The 22,629-nt window shown below is 30.8% G+C and overlaps 1 protein-coding gene across 2 annotated transcripts in view; it reads left to right on the plus strand.

The window, feature by feature from the left end:
• PKA-C1_1 (cAMP-dependent protein kinase catalytic subunit 1) overlaps positions 1-22,629 on the plus strand; it is a 72,994-nt gene that overhangs the window by 34,585 nt on the left and 15,780 nt on the right. For both annotated transcript variants that reach the window (XM_035732225.2, XM_051210245.1), the window contains exons 7-8: positions 5,420-5,546; positions 14,478-14,573. In XM_035732225.2, the coding sequence (XP_035588360.1) occupies positions 5,420-5,546; positions 14,478-14,573 (223 nt within the window). The remainder of the gene's footprint in view (positions 1-5,419; positions 5,547-14,477; positions 14,574-22,629) is intronic.

The raw sequence follows: 22,629 nt of genomic DNA on the forward strand, positions 1-22,629 counted from the left end.
GTTTGAATTTGATTAGTTATTATGTGAAATTTGACGACATCATTTTCAATAAACAAGGAAGAGATTTATAAAACATAAGAAATATATAATCACTAGGATGGAATAGTATAATTGTTAATATTGTTTAATTGAAATGAATATGTATGATTGGTAATGAAAAAATCTGAATAGAAAGAACGTTTTTAATAATAATAACAATAAGATCGAGTAAAGTATAATCATTTTTCTAAGCACAGAAGTAAAACAAATACAATAAATAAAGAAAATAAAACCATCAACTAAGACCATAGTAATGAGACAATTATAACAGATTGTTTTTGTACTTAAAACTTAAGTTTACAACGTGTTACAGAATCATTAATACAATTAACTTATTTTAACCTTGACTAAATTACTCTGGTAAAAGTTTCGCAATTATGAAAAAAACTCAACTTAGAAGATCCATCCTATTTAATTAACTTCACAAAAGTAGATAAAATGGTACATGTACATTGAGTTGATTAGTCATGGCAATTCATTTTGCATTTTAGGAAGAATATATTAGAAGATGACTATAATAGTTTATACGGAGATTTACTATGAGGAGTGAACTCATTAAAAAAGATATTCTTTATCTGAATTGTTTTATAATTTATTTACACCATATAATAGTACTAATAGTAATAACAATAGTAATAATGATTAAAGTCGGTTGGATGTTATGTTTATTGTGATTGTTATATTAGTAATATGTTCAATATTAATTTAATCTATGCTTTTATATATTAGTTAGAAAAACATTATAAACGCTTCCTCTTTCCAGTAATTAATATTTCAACAATATATATATATATATATATATATATATATATATATATATATGTACGCATACAATGACCTATATATATAAAAATGGATGTAGATTTCATCAACAAATTTGTATTGTATTGTGTATATAATATTCTTTTTGTATGAATTGTGAATTAAATACGGCATCGTTACTATTATTATTATTATCATTATTATTATTAGCATGTGTTTATGTAGGCAAAACATCTATATAAATATGTGTATATGCTTGTAGGGATATGGTTATCATCATCATCATTCCATTGATATACTATGTTTATGAATGTACACGTATCGTTCGTTGTTTAAAAGGTTTGTCCTAATATGTATTTGTGCATATATGATCTTTATTTCGAAATGTGAACGTAAACTGTCTTCCATATATATATAGGAGTTAGATAGTGTATAAACTTCATTGTAACTGAAGTGAAACGTAGAAACTATGAAAACTAGAAATCACTAAATAATTGTTTTGTCTTGATTGAAGACAATATGTTGACTGAAATTACGAAATCCTATTCAATGGACTAAAAATATTTTTTTCCAGACTTTCAGTAGTGGTTTAGCTATGATTAGTTAGTGATTTGAAATGAATAACCATGGGCTCATTCGTGACTAGCTTCAAGGTGTCACTCATGCAGTCGTAGTGAGAAGCCGTGATCAGTTGAGTTCTATCCGTGCCGGGTGTGAAACATATATCCAAGGCAGTCAATGGAAAATGGTCACGCAGTATCATAAATTGAATAAAATTACACATTAACACCTTTGAATATCGTTTGAGTGATTTAAAAGTTAAACGTTTGCGTGCGAGGTTTCAGGTCCCGTGTTTGGTTCTCGGTTGCTGGGTCGCGGATGTGTACTGTTGAGAAGTTCCATGATGGAACGAAACGGCCATCCAGTGCTTCCAGGTTTTCAGTGTTGGTCTAGCCAAGTTCAGTTCGTTGTTCAAACTGTAAAAAGTATTGTGTTCATTGTAAGACTGGGCTCTCTCTAGAACCATTCTGTTTAGTGCCATAGGTGTAGAAGTCTGAGGAATAACCAGAATAGGATGAAACAATTATCTTGTGCTTCCTGAGTTTTTTTCGTGTACACTATTTCATAATAAAAATTGTTTTTGTGTTTTTTAAATCATATGAGAACTGAGGTCAATTATTTTGGAAAATGTAAGGCACATAAGTTTTATTCTCTTCAAAATACCCCCGAATTTATGCATTACGCTTGACCTATTTCAGTGTCCATGATTTAAGACATCCTTAGATGTTTTTAAAATTCAAACATCTTAACTTCCTCATCTTTGTTTCATGTTTTGTTGTCTCCATTATCTATTAAAGCTGCCTCTTTATGACCGTTATGTGTCTTTTTAAACCAATTAAAAAGCTTAGGAAGCTATATCCAATTATTAGGTAGGGTGATCTAATGTAATGATTGAATTATTGACCAGAAATTCTCTTATGATCACTACTGAATTCACAGGTTGATTATTTTAATACGTCCAACTCCTCACAGAAATGATTGATTCATTTGTAAAGCTTGTTTTTTCAGTGCTTTATCTTTTTGCATAGTTCATAGCACTTCATGAATTGACTTAAATTTCTTCATATATTTAGCTTGATACTTCATGTTGCGCTGTCACCATATTTATTCGACTATTAAGATTAGTTATTATGTGTGAAAATTATATTTGAAACATTCTCAGCGATTGAAATTTAACTAATTCCAACGTTTTGTCCAGCTAACTTGTCTGGACTTCTTCAGGGTAATAATTAGTATTATTGGCTTTATTCAGTATTACATTTTTGGTACAATATAAGAATTCTCAGTACAAATTATTTCAATAGGTTTCCTTTTCTTATTTATTGATTGGTCTTTGCGATAAATATTGAGTGGTCGCCGGTTAGATGTTAGCAGTTCAGGACTCTACATGTATATTCTTTTCGATGCATATTGCCAGTAACCACGATTATTCTGATTGGGCTCTTTTATAACTTTTACAGCGAAATATCTTAAACTTGAATAGGTTGTGATACTAATAAGCATAATGATGTGCCAAAACAAACATGCGAAAATATAACTTGTTGAAATATTCAGATAGCAAGAACAGGTAGCCCAGATATTCAAACAGGTCGCATCTATCATATATATTAGATTGTTGTCGTGTGATTTACTTCCCTAGTGTTTCAAAATTACGTATAATATTCTATGATTTAATGAATTATTTGATGAATTATTTAGTTAATTGTTTATTTGATAATAATCAATTTTCGTTTTACCTAAAGTAGTTATATATACAACTAAATTTGAGAAAGTAGATCACAGGTCATATCAATCGTGTTATGTGACAGTAGTCCATGAATTCTCATTGATTTTTGTTGAACTGCTATGCGGAAGTATAAGCTAACCTGAATGAATTTTAAAGCGGGGATGGATAGTGGATAGCAATGGAATCCAAGACGCGCGTTTCGTCCTTCTCGGGACTCGTCAGCTGGATGTATCCGGATTCCAGAGTTTATGTTCACACCGAGGCTCGAACTCTGTACCGTTCATTTCAAAAGCCATTGCGTTATCCATTTAGCTACTGAGTTCTGGATTCTATTGCCAACCACTATCTATCTCTGTTTAAAAATGCTGATGACTTATTAGGAATATCGAGGCAATTCCCACGTGATGCACATATGTCAAAAGAGACTGATCGATTACAGTCTTAAACAACTATGAGAATATTCAAACAACCAATATATATGAACTAACCTGTATGCACTTGTTCATATGGTCATTATCAGATCCTATGAATGATATATTTCAAGATAAAATAAACAAACTCAGAGTATCATTCAACTTACATGTTTGTTCGAATTATGAACTGTTTTTGGACATTATACTAACATGTAAAGTAAATTCATCACTGTGTAAGCTCTAGTGTTTACTATATAGTGATAAATTATGTTTCATTTAAAGGCTAAGGAATGCTGTTCGTGGAAGAACAATACATTTCAATAGGTTAGTTGATTCAAGCAGGGGATATTATAAAAGGATCGTATATATATATATATGGTAGTCTGTAGAAACTTCCAGTTATATTACATGATTTGTCATTTGAATCAAATTACAACGAATCTATGCCAAATTTATCTCCCTCAATTTCTCTATAAATGGAAAATTGTTATTCATTCTCACTAAAAATGCATGACGTGTAACTTTTTTAGCATATTTGTTTTGATAAGTAATTTTTTTAAAAAAATAATCAAGTGTTAAATTTCACCAATGGATTAGAACTGTTATAGGTATCTGTATAGAATTGCTTTTTGGATTGTTTTTGTAAATCATTTTTTTAATTGTTTTTAGAATGCTTGATTTCTTTTTGTATCTATCTGTATTTACAGCGGGTACCTTTATATGAGTAATATAAATGAGTGTCAAACGAATAATTAAACCATTATATTCATGGATATTTTAGTTAAATTTGCGATACCTTAACCAATATGAAATGGATTAAGTTAAAAATTTGGTTGATAATTGAACTTTAACGTTTTAAAAGACAAACTCATATTGTGACATAATGACTATAGGGTTTAATCGCTGGTGGCATCATATGTATGTATAGCTGTTCACCGGTTCTTAGTTTTCACTGGTCTCCTAGATAGTCTTCATCTGTGATGAAAAAAAAACAACTTTATATTATACAAATTTCTATAAGCGATTTAGCTAAATTTATGATATATCATTTGAAATGATAAATTAAAATCTATCGGTTTGTATTAGCACATTTTTCAACGACTGAAAACTAGAAGAATCAAAGAGTAATATAATAAACAAAATGACTATCACAATATGGTAAATCAATGTAGAGAAGTGAAATGCCCAAGATTTAGAGAATTACAAATGATTACATTGATGAAAAAGATTTATGGATCAAGTGAATGATTCTGGTGGAGTTGAATTCTCTGAATTTAATCAAGAAACTTTCATTGTCTTGGTAAACAACTCTATCGAGACAAATTTTTAGATTAAAGTGAAATATTTCAATTTTCTTACAAATTGTTTTGTCTGTATCAAATTTGACTTGGGCTTTTTTTCCACAAAAATTTGTTCTTTTATTGTTTGCACATTTATTTTGATTGGCTTCCTGTTTGATCTAATTTCATTCATACTGTGTTACTCAGATTCTTTACTTATTCTCGTGAATATATCCATGATATTTTCATTTTAAAAAAATAAATCAGACTAATACACAATGAATGTATCAGTCGCTAACTGTAAAACACTTGAGATTCAGTTATATAGACTTATTTCCAATAAAAGTTTGAAGCTAAACTACATGATCTGGAATAACAGTAGCATACGTTTGTACGTAGTGTTAAAACGACAAATTAAATGTCAAAACAGTTTACTTGGAATCCAAGTTATCAGTCAATGAGATCGAATCCTATCATTCAACAATTTAAAGAATCGTTTTTTTTTAAAGAAAATGTTTCTTAAATTTAGATTACTCAACATTATGTACTGTTTTTGATCATAATCAAAAATCCTACAAGTATATCTTTATGCCGAATTTTCTTTCAATTATTTCTTTTTAATTTTCCCATGTATACAGTGAAAGTCATTCACGATTCTATGCTAGTCAAGTGGTGTTGGCATTTGAATATCTACATCATTTAGAATTAGTCTACAGAGATTTGAAACCGGAAAACATTCTTATCGATCAATATGGATATTTAAAGGTATTTTCAATTGGTTTGCTTTTTTTTATTTATTCATGTTGATAATATCGTTTAAATTCACTCCAATATTTCACTATTTAATTGGAAATGATTGAATTCCACTTTTTCTATTTTGATCTTAACCAGTTATGTGACTGAAAGTTGATCATAAGAAAAAGATTGTACTTGACCAATATGTTATATTTATTAGACTTGTTAACCAATAATTTTTTGTGAAGATTGTATTAATTTCAATAGTTAAGATCATGAGTGAATTGAAGCTAGACCACCATGAAAAACCTGTAAGCATTGGACGGCCGTTTCATCTTATTGTGAGACTTCAGTGGAGTTCAACTGGGTCTATTATGAGATAATAACTTACTGATGACAATGGTGGATGTGTCACTCAATTTCATGGATTAGTTAAAGTTACACATTAACACTGTTGGATGCTGCCTGGTTCAGTGGTGTAACGGTTAAGTGCTCGCATGCGAGACTGATAAGTCCTGGGTTCTAATAAATCAATTATTTAATACCTTTTTAGTTTTCATTAGTTCCCATATATGAAAGTAATCGATGACGAAAATTAACTTTAAATTGGTTTATGTATTTTATAAAATTGAATTGGATGAAAAATATTTATAATAATAAATAAATGTACTACGATATAGAATAAAGAATAATAATTGAGTTATTATAAACAATTTCATTGTTAAGTTTTCAATGTGATCTCATCATAATGTTTTCATTAAATTGTATATTAATAAAATTAATTAGCTTAGTAATGAATGTTGTCGGATTCGATATCAAAAATATAGAGAATTTATAAATAAATTTCTTATTTTGTTTCAGTAGATATATTTGAGTTAGTATCTTGACTATACAATGTACAAATGTTACATATAAATAGAGTAATATTAAGTCATGTTGACAAGCATAATCTTGAGTGCTGTCGCTAATTTTTAGTCTTAGCCATGTTGGTAGATGTAGACTACTTGGTCGGGGTTCGTGCGACTATCGTAACCAATGGTTGGAGACTGTGGGTGACGCGGCTCAGAATCGATCACAGTGGTGTAGGTGTATACACTCTCTGTCTTCCTTTAAACTATGAGATTAAAATTATTTCATATCTTTCTTTGTACAAACTAATTCTTTCTTTCTGTACTATATTCTTACATAAAAATCTTTTCTTTATATATTACACCATTGAGTTAACTGGTTCTATGAATCCGGTGTTCGTCATGCTGTGCTAATGAGGTGTGGCAACTTGGACCGATGCATGTATGTGTTTGGTCCTACGTTGTAACTGACTGACTGACAAGCATAGTCTGTTTGAATTGTCATGTTATATATCGTTTGTAGATTTGGAAACATATTTTGTAATATGACTACATAGTGATAATAATCACAAAAACCTTGAAGAAGATATTCAGTATTTATATTGTCTATTTAAATCTTCCCATTAATGTGAATATCAACTCTCAAACAACAGGTATATCCAATTGATATGTCTCGAATGGGACGAGACAGGCATCCTGGATTCCACTACTAGCCATCATCGATCTCTGCTTAAGATTTAGTATATGATTAACGATCTTTTCGAAACATTATTTGTGTCTATGGTGAAACCATCTGAGTGAGTAATGCCACAATTAGACAATCGTAGGGTATTGATGGCAAATAAGTTGACACTGTTGTGAATCTTCAAAGTCTGAGGTGGTTAGGACATTTGTTATTTGAAGTTATTCCTTTCATATTATTCTGATGAGAGATGTTGGTTAACATAGGGATATGTTGGAAGGGGAAGGACAATGTCAGTCAAACTAAGTTATGATAGTCGTTTTCGAAGAGATTGATCACTGTTAAAAGCCTTGTTGACTTCCGTTTTGAGAGCTCGACAATAATCATGAATTACAATTGAAATCCTTAGATATGATGGCTGAGAATTGATGGTTTTACTGAAGTAGTATGGAGTTTTTTTCTGTCTTGAAATTCTAAGTCTATTGTCACTGTAGAGTTTTCAAACTATTTTTTTATGTATTGCCAATGGTTGTAGTCAGTATTATACTCCTCTTTACTTTTCATTCATGTTGGATTCATCACTTCACTGTTTACTGTATATAATGTGGTGATTTGAGCTGACGAAAATGTTTACCAAGTTGTACTTCTATGAATCCGGTGTTCATCTTGTGCGAATGAGGTATGGCAACTTGGACCGATGCCTGGTCCTATGTTGTAACTGACTGACATTGTTTGCAACTGATCTATTGTTAATTTTGGCTTAGTTTTCATTGTAACCTGTGTTAATGTTTAGGGTTAATCATTTTATTGTGATATACACTATCTTGATTCTCTAAGTTACAGTCATAAAAGCGGAGAAAAAAAATCACTGAACAGTTAAGTGACAACAACGGAAACTAACACGATTTCATTTTATTGATGGAACAGTGGTTAAGTGATTTAAGTGCTTTTCACATTCAACCAATAAATTGACAGTTCGAACCTCGTAATAACCTCACTAGTCATATAAACAATATGGCTTGAAGTTGAGTACATTATCCCTTTACTTTGTAACAAGAAAATTTAAGCTAACATTTGGAACGTCAGTGGGAAGATTCAGACAACTAATACAAAAATGAATTAAGCTTTAACCCATCGCACAGGCTAGTGGCTATTTGTAATCAATAGCTAAATGGATATCGTGATGGTGTTTGAAGCGAACTGTACGGGGTTGGAGTCCTGTAGTGAACATCAACTCTGGGTTGCAGGTACACCCAACTGACGATTCTCAAGTAGGACGAGACGCGCGTCCTGAATTGCACTGCTATCTACCATCCATCTCCGCTTATAATGTTTATATTAACATTGATTTAAGATTTCTGATTAAAAAGTAAACGCCTTTTTTCCTAATCCAACAATAACGATATGACTCTGGTTTATAGCTTTTTAGATATATGATTAATACCATCTACATTTGTATGTTATTTACAAAATACACTATTTTTAATGTCATATATAAGTGTAAATGAATTAAGTAGACAACTTTCTACAACCCAATCATTGGAAACTAGTGTTGTTTTAAAAAAAATCAATTCCATGCCAACAATGTGTGACTCGAACTCACAATAAAACGATGCATCCTATTAACAGTTGTTTTACACTTCAATTTTTAGACTGCTATCAACCAAATTATTTTCAAATCAATTATATATTAATTAAATATTTTACATTAAGCTTTGTGGTTATTTTCTTTAAAAAAATCTACTCTTGGAAGTATTTTTTTCTTGCCTTTGTTGATGTCAAGGTTTAAAAATTGATCAGTCTCTTTTTGACATTTATGTATTCTGTGTAAATTCCCTCTATATTGTCATTCAGTGGCTAACAGTAGAATCTTGGACATACATTTTGTTCTGTCTGAAACTCGTTGGTTGTTTAATTCGAAAGGTTTTGAGTTCGACCCTTGGTAAGAACATTATCAATTGGGTACAGGTATATTCAACTGAAGTGTCCCAAGTATGGCGAAACACTCATCAAACTGGATTTCACTGCTGCCCACTGTCCAACTCTAATTAAATCTACTCTTGAAATTTATGGTTAGGAGTAGTAATGTTAGACAGATTTGTAGGTGAGATGGATAGGTCTCTGAATAAATACCATTGTGAAACAGCCAATGCGACTGCACCATTTTTGATGATCTTGATAATGTTTTTACTAGTGTAGTAGTAATATAGGTAACTTTCATACAATATTTTTTATTCGGTTTCTTAGATATCAGGAATCAGTATTGGAAGGTATTAATTAACACTATTTTTATATTGTACATTTAAAAACTGGGTAGGGTAAATTACTGTATCTAATAAAACTTTATTGTTTAATTGCATGGATAAATTGACTAGATAATAGAAACGTTAGATGAGATGGTATGAAAGAGTATATTTATCCTTGGTTTATTAATATTGATTTTGTTGTGCAGATCTGTTTGTCCGACCACTAAATTTGCTTCTACCTCCCTGAATTTGATCGGTAACAGATAATTCGTTTGAAGTCAAAATTGAGTATTAATTCAAGACGTCTTTCTATACCACATGTATTGGATACAATTTTTAGACTCTGAATATCGTCTTCTTTCTTGTTTAATTGTAGATAAATAACGCGGAAGTGTTTCTTTTGCATTTGATTATATGACACATGATCTATATTGAGAGTTATTTGAGATTAGGTAAACCCTTGTGTTTATGTACAAAAATAAGGGTATTTACGTGAACATATGTGACCTTAAGCTATTGGAAGCCAAAATGTGTAACACTTTGAATAATAGTCCAGTCCGATATTAACAACACAGTAAGTTTTTTCAAGGAATTATCTAAGCATTCTGATTACTTTACAAACTCGATTCTCGGTTTCTCTACTAGAACTGGCGTTTTACTACTTGAAATGAAATAGACGAAGCAGGGTTTCACAACCTACAACCTGATGGTCAAAAATTGAATGGCTTAACCACACACTAAATCACAACATCCACTTAAGTTTTGGATTATATCTTACAGATAACGTGGATTAATTGGTTATTGATCCACTTCCCTAAGATTCTGACTAGAATTTCATTATTGATCCGTCTAGTATTCCATTTTACGGAAATAAAATACCAAATAAATCTTTGATTTTTCCTTCTAGGACTATTTTTTACACCTCATTCACGTTTACGTTATCTTGCTATTTGTATTATTATTATTACCATTTTTAGTTGGGTGGTAATGGATAAAAATGTTAGACTGTTTTCTGCCTTTTTGTCACTTTAGTTTACCTAAGTAGTTGTTGTTCTTCTCTCTCTGTGTGTGTTTGTAGTTTATGTATTCCCTGTATGTACATATGTATGTTTCAGTTTGTAATTGTCTAACGCAAATTGACTGGTGAATTGATTACATCATAGTATAATATTCTTAATGGTTCTCTGATATAACGAGACTTGAAACTATAAAACGTGGTTAGCATAATTACTTATTGATTCCATTACTACTAATACTATCATACACATTTATTTGACAATTTTTATTGATAGAAATAGAAACAAATACTAATGATTCTTTCACTACTTGCTACAGACTACTACTACTGTTATCTTCATTTGCTTTTCGTTCGAATGTAGTAAAGCAAATAAGTGTTGGCAGTATGAGACTACATTTATTCACGCCTATATATATATATATATATTACTATTTGATATACGGGATGTCAGTTCTAGTTACAACTAACAAAGTATGGTTGACAGTAAAAAAAAAAGAAGGAAGGAAACAAACTTAGAAAACGTAATTGTGATCTCATGAAGGAATAATTGATTGTCAGAATATTGTTTTGGATGGTTTCATAAAATTAGTTGAAATTTCGGCTTATTATAATAAATACCAGGACTATTACTATGACTGTTAATATCTGTTTACATTGGTTGATCATTAAGTAGACTAATGGTCAGTCTCAAGTTTATTTAATGCACACTGATAATTGAATTCTGTAAATCGAGTTGAAATATCACTTGTCGACTATTTTTAATTTTGAGAATTTGTGGAGATCGTGGATGCCCATTGCTGAGGAGTCCCATACTAGAACGAAACAACCGTCCAGTGTTTTCACGTTTTTAATGGTGGTCTAGCTTAGATTGACTCGTGAATTCAGCTTTGACTATTTTTAATTGTTTAATATTCATTTATAAATTAATTGATCTGATGATGTAACTGATAAAAAATAGTGACTTATATTATCAATGTGTTTACTTCTGACATCTTGTAAAATTATTGTCCTATAAAATTAAATAAAGAAAATATCTATTGATATCAGGAAAATGCTACATAGAAACTAACGACTCATGAAGATAATATTCATTGATTCAGTTAAATAAACTAAATGTCATATAATGTTCCTTATAATCAATGGTGAGAATTCCAATAGATCATAATCAACGTAAAACCTAACAGATGTGTATTGTTCAAAGTTCCTGTAACATATAAACATACATAGATGAAATTAGTAAGATGAATGGTGAAAGATTGAAAATAATGTAGCAGTAATGCAAATTGAAAAAAAGTACTAAACATTCGGTTTGATGTGGTAGGATGAGAAGGTATGTGTGAAGGAGTACAGGAATTCAAGATCAAGAAGAGCATACAGAGTAAATCCATGTAAGTGATTTTAAGTTATGTTACTGTTATATCCGAGTGGAGATTAAATTACAGGTAACTCCCGAGGACTATTAATGAACTAATATTCTATAAATATTCTTATTGTATAATTATCCAACAATTACATTACGTATATTTATATTCCTCTTATTATAAGCTTTATTTTGACCTATAATTTATTATTATACGATTTACGGTTCTTAATCTATGCTCAGTCTATTATTCACTGTCCCCCTCGTGCACAGCCACTTTTTGGCTTATTTGTGTACACATGTTATTTTCTAATTTATGCTGCGTTGTGGTCTGTCTGGTTGATATATAAACCGAGTATGTTTGAAATAAACGATCTGCTCTGATTCGAAGCTGGTATTGTGTTCTGGACTCAAGTGGAAGGGCTCGGAGGACATAGGACCAGTAAGGACGCTAGACTGCCCGCACCGGTTGAACGTCATTGGTTGGCCTAGTGTAAAGATCCGTATAAGTCGTATCCGGATTGGTCGATAGGTCGCGTGGTAGCAAAACAAGACATCCAAGGTCATAACAGTTACCTAGATTCTTCATCGATTGATCACAATCATCTCGCTGACCTTAACCAGGTAACCTACATCTATCAATATATTTTAAGCTAATCGTCAATAATTTAATGCAGTGATATCATTTCTTGATTTAGACTACCTCCAGGCTTTCTTCCAGCTTAATTCAACACTAGTAAACATCGCTCATCGAAGTAGTAGGTGGTGTTCAGTTTTCCAATAGGTAGTGTAATAGGGATAAAAATTCAAGAGAGTAACGTTCGTAGTCAGTCTTCTTCATTATGATAATCGGGTAAAGATCGATTATCGTAGTCCATGAATGTTAATTTCAATGGATAAAATAATATCACAATAAAACTAATAGTTCAAGTTCCTACACAGTAAACACAGAATTCATACTGCTGATGACAAGTCTCATCTTAAAATAAAACATCTACGCGGTGTTTTCTGGGCTCAAATTACCGTTTTTTGGTGTTATTTATTGTCAAGGAAACTTGAAAGAAGACCAATCCTAACTTTATATATATATATATATATATATCTTGCAATCATTTTCTTATTGAGGACTTAAAGTTGATAATTAATTTGTATTCATTAAACGATTTATGCAGTATAGTAGTTTTGTTGATAGACAAGAATTTGAAATGTAGACTATTGAATTTCAACTCAATTATCAAACGGTATCATGCTTGCCGTTAGAATTGTAAGTACTGTATGCTATTCCTTATATTGTTGTAGAGATGGTATCCTTGAGGAACCTTTTAATTATATGAAAAATCTGTCTAGAGCTGAATGGTTCTCAAGGAGCTATTCTGGTTCATAGTGGAAACCAACATTATTTTGCATAACTTCTCGTTAAACAATGGGAAGTTTTAGAAATAAGTCAGATATCACGACAAATTTGTATATTTGTTATATGTTATCCTATTGGAATTATTAATTCAGTTAATCTTGAGTAAAATATAGGAGAGATCATGATACAACAGAAGAACTGTATGTGAAGCGTAAACTAATGAAAAGTTGTTTCTTTTTTCCTGAGGATCACTCATTTAAAACTTTTTAAACGCTTATTAATAGGTCGGCATTTGGAATTGAGTTTTTTATTATTACCGAGATTATCTAGTACCAATCTCTCTTGTTCTCTCTGTATCGCCTTGTTCTTTTCTACAGACATTTTTTGTTCACTGAGTCAGATAATTTAATTCATTCTGCATTAAACGCTCAATTAGTTCATTCTGATTAATTTGTTTGTAAATCGGTTTGTTATTTCAAGTTTTAATGTTCTAATCTATCAAGGATTTCTGTTAATTATGGTTTACGGTTGACTTTCAATCATGTGATTAATTGACTTTTTCCTTTTGGGATTGATTGATTGACTGATTCTTTTTCGATATGTTCATTGATTGGAGATTGACCTAAATGCCACGGTTCTAGACATTAGTTAACATTCTTTTTTTTGATCCAGAACTTCGACGTTTTCCGAATCTAATTTGTCTGTATGGATTGTTGTCAATGGTAACATATCGTGTTATTTCACTGCTAGTCGGTATTCGCTAATATGTCTACTTGTCCAACATGATGGAATTTATTTGTGAATGATATTGCATGTTTCGCTCAATTTTTAGAATAGATGGGGTAATGGTAAAGAAAAAAACGATCCATAGTTATTCAACAATAAATTGTCTAGGTGTTGATTTAGATACCCTAGAATCACATAGAGTAATTAATGAAAGCAATACTTTAAGTACAGTGGCGTTATAATAGACTAAAAGAAAGGTTTGATTTAACTCAAGAGGAGTAACCACAATTATAGAGATATTTTTAATATTTTGATGATGATGATCTTACCACTTTTTCCAACTTATCAATCCATATATGTATTCAGCTTTAATTTATACTATATGTGTGAGGATTATTGATATTAGCTGATTATACAAATCGAATTAGTCCAAACACAACTTAAATCTGTGACATTATTGGTTATGAATGTCGAATACTTTAACTACTTAGCTACTCAGTAGTGCGCACTGCTGAGGAATCCCGCAATAGGACTAAACGCTCGTCCAGTGATTCCAGGTTTTCCATGGTGGTCTAGCTTCAATTGACTCACGATCTCAACTATTGAAATTACTATAATATTCACAAAAACCCCTTTTGATAATAATTATTTGTTTAATCTCTTAATAAAGTTAATTGAATCTATTTTTTTCTATATTTTCTGTAATTTCCATAAATATTGTTTACAGATAACAGATTTTGGTTTTGCTAAACGTGTGAAAGGTAGAACATGGACTCTATGCGGTACACCAGAATATTTAGCTCCTGAAATTATTCTAAGTAAAGTAAGTTGTATCAGTAAGTTATCTTATATTTATTTAAACCAATAAATATTAATACATGGGGGAACCAAATGTGATGGCTAGGATACTATCCGGGTGCCAAAACCGAAACAGGTTGTTTTCTTAGGGGGCCACTCCCAGAGCTTTTGACCTAGAAATCAAATCCACAAGGCAGTGAAGTAACGTTAGGAGATGCAATCTCATGGTAGCCGGTAACCAACAGGAAATCCATACACCATTCGTTCCTTTAGGGTTGTGGAGCGCATGTACACCGTTGATTTGGATTAATAGTTTTTCAATTCCCTTAGGTGGATCCTCCATATTCTAAGCAAAGTAAGTTATATCAATAAATTATCATAAATATTTGACTTTTATTAAACAAAAACTCATTTAAATTATAAATAATTCCATTTATATTCATTATGTATATGATGTAGTGTTTTTACTAGGATACTACTCAATTTCACACATGGTTAATTTACATTTTTATTAGGTAATTGGAATAATTAAAATGTTAAATCAAATAATACATTTAGAAGGTGTTTATAATCATTGAACTGAGAAATTTCATAACACAGGGAAAAATATATCAATTACTCAGTAACTAAGATAGAAGTGATACAAATATTTCTTGGTTCAATGTTCATTATGTCAGTATCCAACAAACTCAAATGACAGCAAGAATTATTTTTAAATATTATATCAGCTTAAAGCTTCAGTATTGTATTTGTTTAACAGTAGTGTACATGATCAAGATCAGTGCTCTATACTTCTGTCTCTAAAAATGCCTTTATTACATAAGTTTGTTATAAGTTTATTAGCACAATACTGAAACAACTTTTGGTTAACTCCTTGGATTTCCGCATATACTTGTCTGTAAGTTATAATTAATGTGCTAGACATAACAGTCTTACCAGGATTTTCTAGTTCAAAGTAGATGAAGCCGTGTTTATATCTACAATCCGTTCAACTACTGTTGATTCATAGCGTAATATGATATTTTAATGATGTAGGTAAATATTGACCAGAAGAAACTTTTCCGAGAGTGGTTTTTATCATATTCCACGTAGTTTTGCGCATGATTTACGTTTACTTTTACTGTATAGATAATATAACACATTTGAAATGTGTAATTTTGTTCCCATCTCTCTGACACATTGATTGTGTGAAGGATAGTGATACTATTCATCTGTCCAGACTAAAGTTGGGTGAAGTTGAGTTGGTATCTTTGACTTATTAATAGAGAGTTCAGTATTTTAATTACTATTCTATTCTATTTTTAAAAGAAATTTACTCAATCATTTTCATTACATTGGACATCAACATACCTTATGCGTTTATTCAATATTTTGTTTAATAGACTATAACATTTTACTACTTTCTTGTTTTTCTTTAGTTCGTACTTCTCATCTTATTATTTCTACTTAACTTGTTCTAGTATTTACCTCTTTATTCTTACTTGACAACTGTCAATAGTTGATTGTGTAAGAGAACTTTTCAAATCTCATACTATCAAGTAGTTTATTCAATTAATCCTTGGAACATGATAATTGACCACCCATTCACATTTATCTTTGAATTAATCCCACAACAATTCATAATTATAGCGAGACTATAATTTTGAGATGAACTAATCAGACTTAAGATAGCACATCTTAGATTATAGCCCGAAATTTTTATGGTTCATATAACTAAATACAATTTTGGAATTATAGTCAATGTCAGTTCGTGATGAAAACGCTAATTCTAATTCCTAACCCCTAACGCCCTAATCTTAATTTCTTACACTAATTTACAAACCTCATTTAATCATAGTAAGTAGGTGGACATTCTCAAGATCACCTAAGTATTACTCAAAGATCTCACCATTTATAGATCTCAATTGTAATTTCTTTCATTGTTCTGAATGATCTATATATTGCTAAATATAATCATATATATGTTAAATGAGTAAATTTTCATTTGTATCTCACAAGTAACAACTTGTTTAACTATCCTTCAAATTTATCTATTCATCATATTATAAAAAGAAAAAGAATGAATTACATGTAACATACTTAAAGTCTCTTATAATTGTGTTTTCTTTTCTTTTTCTTTTGTATCCGACAAACATATTCAATTTTACAGTACATACACAATTTTTCTTTTTTTTTTCTCCTTTCATTCATTTATCCTAGCAGTTTTCTTTTTTTTTTATTTTGTCATTGATTTATCTAAAATCTGATGAAGTGTAAATACTTTAACTATTATCAATTTACATATCAATATACATGATAAGAGACATGTATTACCTTTTGCTAGTGTCTGTGTGTGTGTGTGTTTCCTACCTGTTTTAATTATTCGTTTACTACTTTTGAGATTCACCTGATCTATTGATTTATTCTGTATTCTTACACTTTTTTTTTGCACTGGTCAACTTTTTGTAAATAAATATAGTTTCACATGCAGTTGCATAATTTCACTATGTATCAGTACAGAAAGAAAAAACACACAAGAACACATTGAAGAATCTTGACATATTTAATGTTTTCTCCCATTACGAATTGTAATATTGTTTTTTTTTGTGTGTATCATAAATGTTTTGTTTTTTTGTATCTGTTTATTGACGTGCTTATATTTGTATGATGTATTCATCATAGATTGATCTCATTTGTAATATTATTGTAAATCAAACGATGGTAAACAGATACCTCGTCCTACAACTTGACTCATCAACGATACGTGACCACGAGCTTATTAAGGATAGAGTCCGGGAGCTTCACGTATCATGATGAATGTTTAATGATTAGAACTTATGGGTAGAATTTCAACTCATTTGTGATGATATAGCGTAACGATCATCTGATACGTTTGGTGAAAGTTGTTTCTTTTTTGACATGTCTGATGAGGGGTAGCATAAGGGTTGTATTGATTTCATACATTTTCTGAAGTAATGAATTTACTCTGAGGACTGTTATCGGAATCTAATTAAATATGAGAACAAATTAACCTGATCGACAGTAAGTGAGAATTAAGTCTTTTTTTAGAAGTTATCCATATCCATTACCTACAGTATTCAATCTAGGAACCGAGTCTCGCGCGCTTGACCGTGGTTGCATAATGCTGAGGAGTTGGATACCAGGACGAAATGGCAGTCCAGTGCTTCCAGGTTTTAAATGATTGTCTAACATTGATCAGTTCATGATTTCAACTAAAATATTTGGAGAAATAATCATCACTCCTTGACATATTATATGAGTATATGATATGTGCTGCGTATGCTGACAGATATAAGTAGTATGTATCAGCAATCGGAAGTGGAATGTCTGCGAGCAGAAAATTGAATTGAAGAGGACAGGAATGGAAACAGAGCAACATAATTTGAATATTTATGAAGTATTTAATGGACAACTGATGGAAGATGTGCAAATAATGATTTCAATGTATGATTTTCATATCTTATGAAGGCACTGTGTAATTTTGCGCTAAACAATAAATTGGTCATCCCCACCAAGTTGCGTCCACTACAGTATATATATATATATATATATATATATATATCTTCCAAATGTTTATTTATCATATATAAATACGAAAAATATCCAACTGAAAATAATGTTAGACTGATGTAAATTTAATAATTAAGGAGTAAAGACAATTCAATGAAGGTGACAACCAGGTCTGTTGTGAGATATCAGCTCACTAAAGACAATGATGTATGGTGGCGCAACTTCGTGGATTGGTTGAAGTTAGACATTAACACCATTGGATGCCGGCCCAGTGGTCTAGTTGGTGAAGCGCCTGGCGCGAGACTGATAGGTCCTGAGTTCGAATCTCGCGGTGGGGTGCGGGGTCGTGGATGCGCACTGCTTCGGAGTCCCATACTAGGACGAAGCCACCGTCCAGTGCTTCCAGGTTTTCCATGTTGGTCTAGCTTCAATTGAATCATGATTTCAATTTGTGAAAATCACGAAAAACTTGAAAAGGTTCATTATCTTCCATAGTTTACTTTTGATTCAATAACTATATATTTTCTTTAACCTTTAAAACACTATTTGGCTTCCATTTTGATATTTTACACTTCCAATCAGTTTATTACCTAATCGGATTCTAGTTTTTCAATAAACTACTAATTTATAAATATATTAAGTGAATGTGAATACGATTTTTCTGTTTTATTAAATGATATTAATATATACAAAGTTTTTTTTCGCTGCATAGTCTTTACTTGTTTAATATTACCGTAGATAGATCTCTTTCGTTGTATCAATTAAGAATGAATAAGAAGTCTTAAAATAATCATTAATTTTTTTACTGAAATTACAAATTTATTATCCTTTAGTTTTTCCTCTTTAATTTCTGTACATATTTTATTATAAATAGGGAAATTAAAGAGAAACAATGCTTATTTATTCAGTAATAAGTCGTTTTGAATTTCATCTAGACACTCTAGAATTACTGAGAGTATACAATGAAAATAATATTTTGAAGATGGTAACGTGGATTGGATTGTGGTTAGATTTGTATACCGTTGGATAGCAGCTCAGTGGTCTGGAAGTTAAGCGTTCTCATGCGAGACCATAGGTCTTATAGTAGAATGAGCCAATCATCCAGTGTCCCCAGGTTTTTGCAATGGTTGTCTAACTTAGATCGGTCCGCGATTTCAATGCAATTCTAATACCCTCCACAACTCATTCCGACAGTTATGTGCTCATTAGTGACTAGCCTCAAGAGGAAATTTCCGTAGCTTCAGTTAGAAGTCATAATAAGTGGAGCTTATTTGTTTATTTGAGGTTGGTATCCACTGAAAATAATAGATATTCGCGCAATATCGTGGATTTATTAAAGTTAATCTTGTATACCATTGGATTCTAGCTCCTAAGGTTAAGTGTTCGCGCTCACAACTGAAACTCCTTGGCTTTTGTCTCGATTGTTGGGTCGTGGATGTGCACTGTTGAGTCCTTTGTTCGATCCCTGGTGGAATCATAGATGTATACTGTTAAGGTATTACATGATAAGGTAAAATAGCTATATATTACATACCAATTCTCATTAGTTCTCTAACTAAAATGAATTCATAATGTGAACTACGAAAATTACTTATGCTTCTTTCAAAAAATTTTCAATTTCTTTTGAACTATGGCATCCTGGTGAAATACCCCATAGTAACAATGAAAGTTTAAAATTTTATAAACACCAAAATTAAAAGTATACACTTGAGTTATGAATAAGTTTTTTGTCATCTTGGAATTCTCGTTTTTTAACTGATTATATATGTATGATAGTTACGCTTTCTGATTATATTTTCTAATGTAAAATGTCATATTTATTTACATGAAAATATTAAGAGAAACGTTGTACCTCTGTATAATTTCAAATAATTTCTTGCGGATAAAAACAAACAGTTTCTATTTATGTACGTATATACTGCTCAACAGTTCTATCTGTATCATTCCATAGATTGGAAATGAGCTATAAATGTAAGAGATTTGTGTAGACTGTAGATTTTTTACCATACTTCTCTTCGAAGCATTGCTCATATATCATTGAATGATTGAGTATAGAATATTAAGGTTAGGTATAGGCTTTAGTTAAAGATAAGTAATAGGTTGTAAAGTTGTGAATATTCACTGACTGAGGTTTCTTGGAACGTACATTATCCTTGCCAAAGTACCACCAAGTCCGACGTTTAATGTTATCTAGTGCAATAGTAAGTTGGGAGAAATCTAAGGGGTGGCTAAAAAATGAGATATCAGTTCATGAAGTCGTTGACTATTAGTTCAAACCATATGAGTTGAAGTCTATCCAATAACATTCAATGGTTACAGACGTTCATTAAGTTATTTCAGAATTGTTCATAATAACACAGATACATTCATTTTTTATTTTTCCCTCTGTCTTGAGTTCTAGTATTCTTTCATACATACCTTTTCATTCTGTTTCGTTGGACCATAGTGAGAATGTTCAATATTTTTCATTATCACTATTATTACACTAATTCTACCCCTTCATTATTGATCTTATTTTGCTAATATGATAGATTTATTTCTATGTTAATTTAATCGAACACTTATTTATCACTAGATTTTAATCAACTATCTAATCTATGTAATTCATATAGAGTAGTATCATAATCAGGTTTTATTTTCACCCTAATAATAATTTGTTTTTCTTCATATTTACCCCCTAAAAAAAACAATAATCAACAATTGAATATTATCAATGTTTCCATGTTCAATGTACTTTTGTGCTTTCCAATACATTACTCTCTCAATCTAAACTTTATCGTATTAACCAATGTCTATTTGTTCCTTTTTCAAAAAAAAAGAAGAATTTTAGGATTGTTTTTTCTGAGATTTTATCTCTTTTTGTTTTGAGCACATATCCATGATGTTGATAAATGATTTACATAAATGAGTCAATAAAAACTCAGCAAAATGTGTAAATGTAATTTTGGCTAAAACATATGATATACATGTTAGTGAATATATTAAAAAAAAACACAGCAACAACAAAGGCATTGATTTTTTCAGTTATTCAAATGCAACATAGAACCTGACATGTTTGTATATTTCAGTTTAATTGATCATAATCCATTAGGGTAATGAGATGAAATTGTCAGGGTAAATCCCTAGATTAGTAAAGGTAGTAACAATATTGATTGAAATAAAAATGATTAGACATATAAGACTTCAGAAAAAAGTGATCAAACTGATGAAAAAGTTTAAAAAATCTAAAGGAAGACAAAGAGTGGATGCACTCGTGCTATTGTAAACAGTTACTAGTTGTCATATCAAGTTTTTAACCGTTGGTTATGGTAATCGCGTTAATTAAGTAGTTTACATATGTTTAAATGGCTCAGTCCAATTGTCAATAACATCATAGACGGATTCCACGTTTTAGTTTAGCCACCGCTAGTTTTCTCACAGCTTACTGTTTCACTATCCATCATCGCACACGTGAAGGTAGGTGGTGGTACGTGCGTAATACATATTCTAAGCATCTCATTTAATAAATATTCTCTACCTGGTCAATCGATTTTCCATCCTTACCTGGCACTTTATGTCTAATCTGAGAATGACTAAATCGATATTCTCAGTAAAATACAAGCAATGGTTCAACTTTTTAGCTATATATCGTCAATTATATTTTTGAATGTCAGTGTGCAAGTATGTAACATTTTTGGTTATAGAATGTTTTAATATATTTAGATAGTAGTTAACATGGAAATTTAGAATGTACTTATCATCCTATTGAAGACTTTTCATGAATCTCAGCGTTGATATTCCAACATTGAAATTCGAAAACGCTTTAAACTCCAATTCAATATTTACTAAACTCTAATAATTATCGTCAAAAATGTGTTCAGCACATATGAAAGTACATGTATAGAATAGACTTAACACAAGGACAACAAAGCCTTTTTACATTATTCAAATAAATAATACAGATTACAAGGTACATGCCTTTTATTATTGATTCTCGTCTTCTAGTAAGGGACTTTATTACAAAATTTATTTGTTATATATGAATATTTTATTTGAATTCCATATACTACTATCTAATTGTAATTTCATTTTATTAGATCGATATAATAATTATTAATCATGTAATTAAGGTCATTTCAAAATGGTATTATTTTTCAAAACAATAACGAATATTCTATCTTAACTAGTATTTAATATGAATACAATTATAACCAATAAGATAATTGTCGATTTGGATAGATAGAAACCGCCAATCATTTGAAATGTTTGAATCTAGATTTTGTATAGATTAAAATTAGATCAATAAATTGGTACGACGACAGTTTGGTAAAAGGAAAATTCACACTTCTTGCAAATTTTGAACTTATGTTACAGTTAGAAAGAATAATATTCTCTTGTTATTCCAGACTACAATAATATTGTTGTTAGGAGTTCTAGAAATAAGCAGTGTTATTATGTTTGAAGGTATCAACACCAGTCCGAAAGGGCGAGGGTTCGAATTCCAACCCCATCACAACCTTGCCCCCAAATGCCCTGATACGGCCGAGAGTGGGGAGAGTCCGCTCTCCCTTTCGAACTGCTCTCATATGGCC

This window comes from Schistosoma haematobium, chromosome ZW (assembly GCF_000699445.3).
Source record: "Schistosoma haematobium chromosome ZW, whole genome shotgun sequence".
Lineage (NCBI taxonomy): Eukaryota > Metazoa > Platyhelminthes > Trematoda > Strigeidida > Schistosomatidae > Schistosoma > Schistosoma haematobium.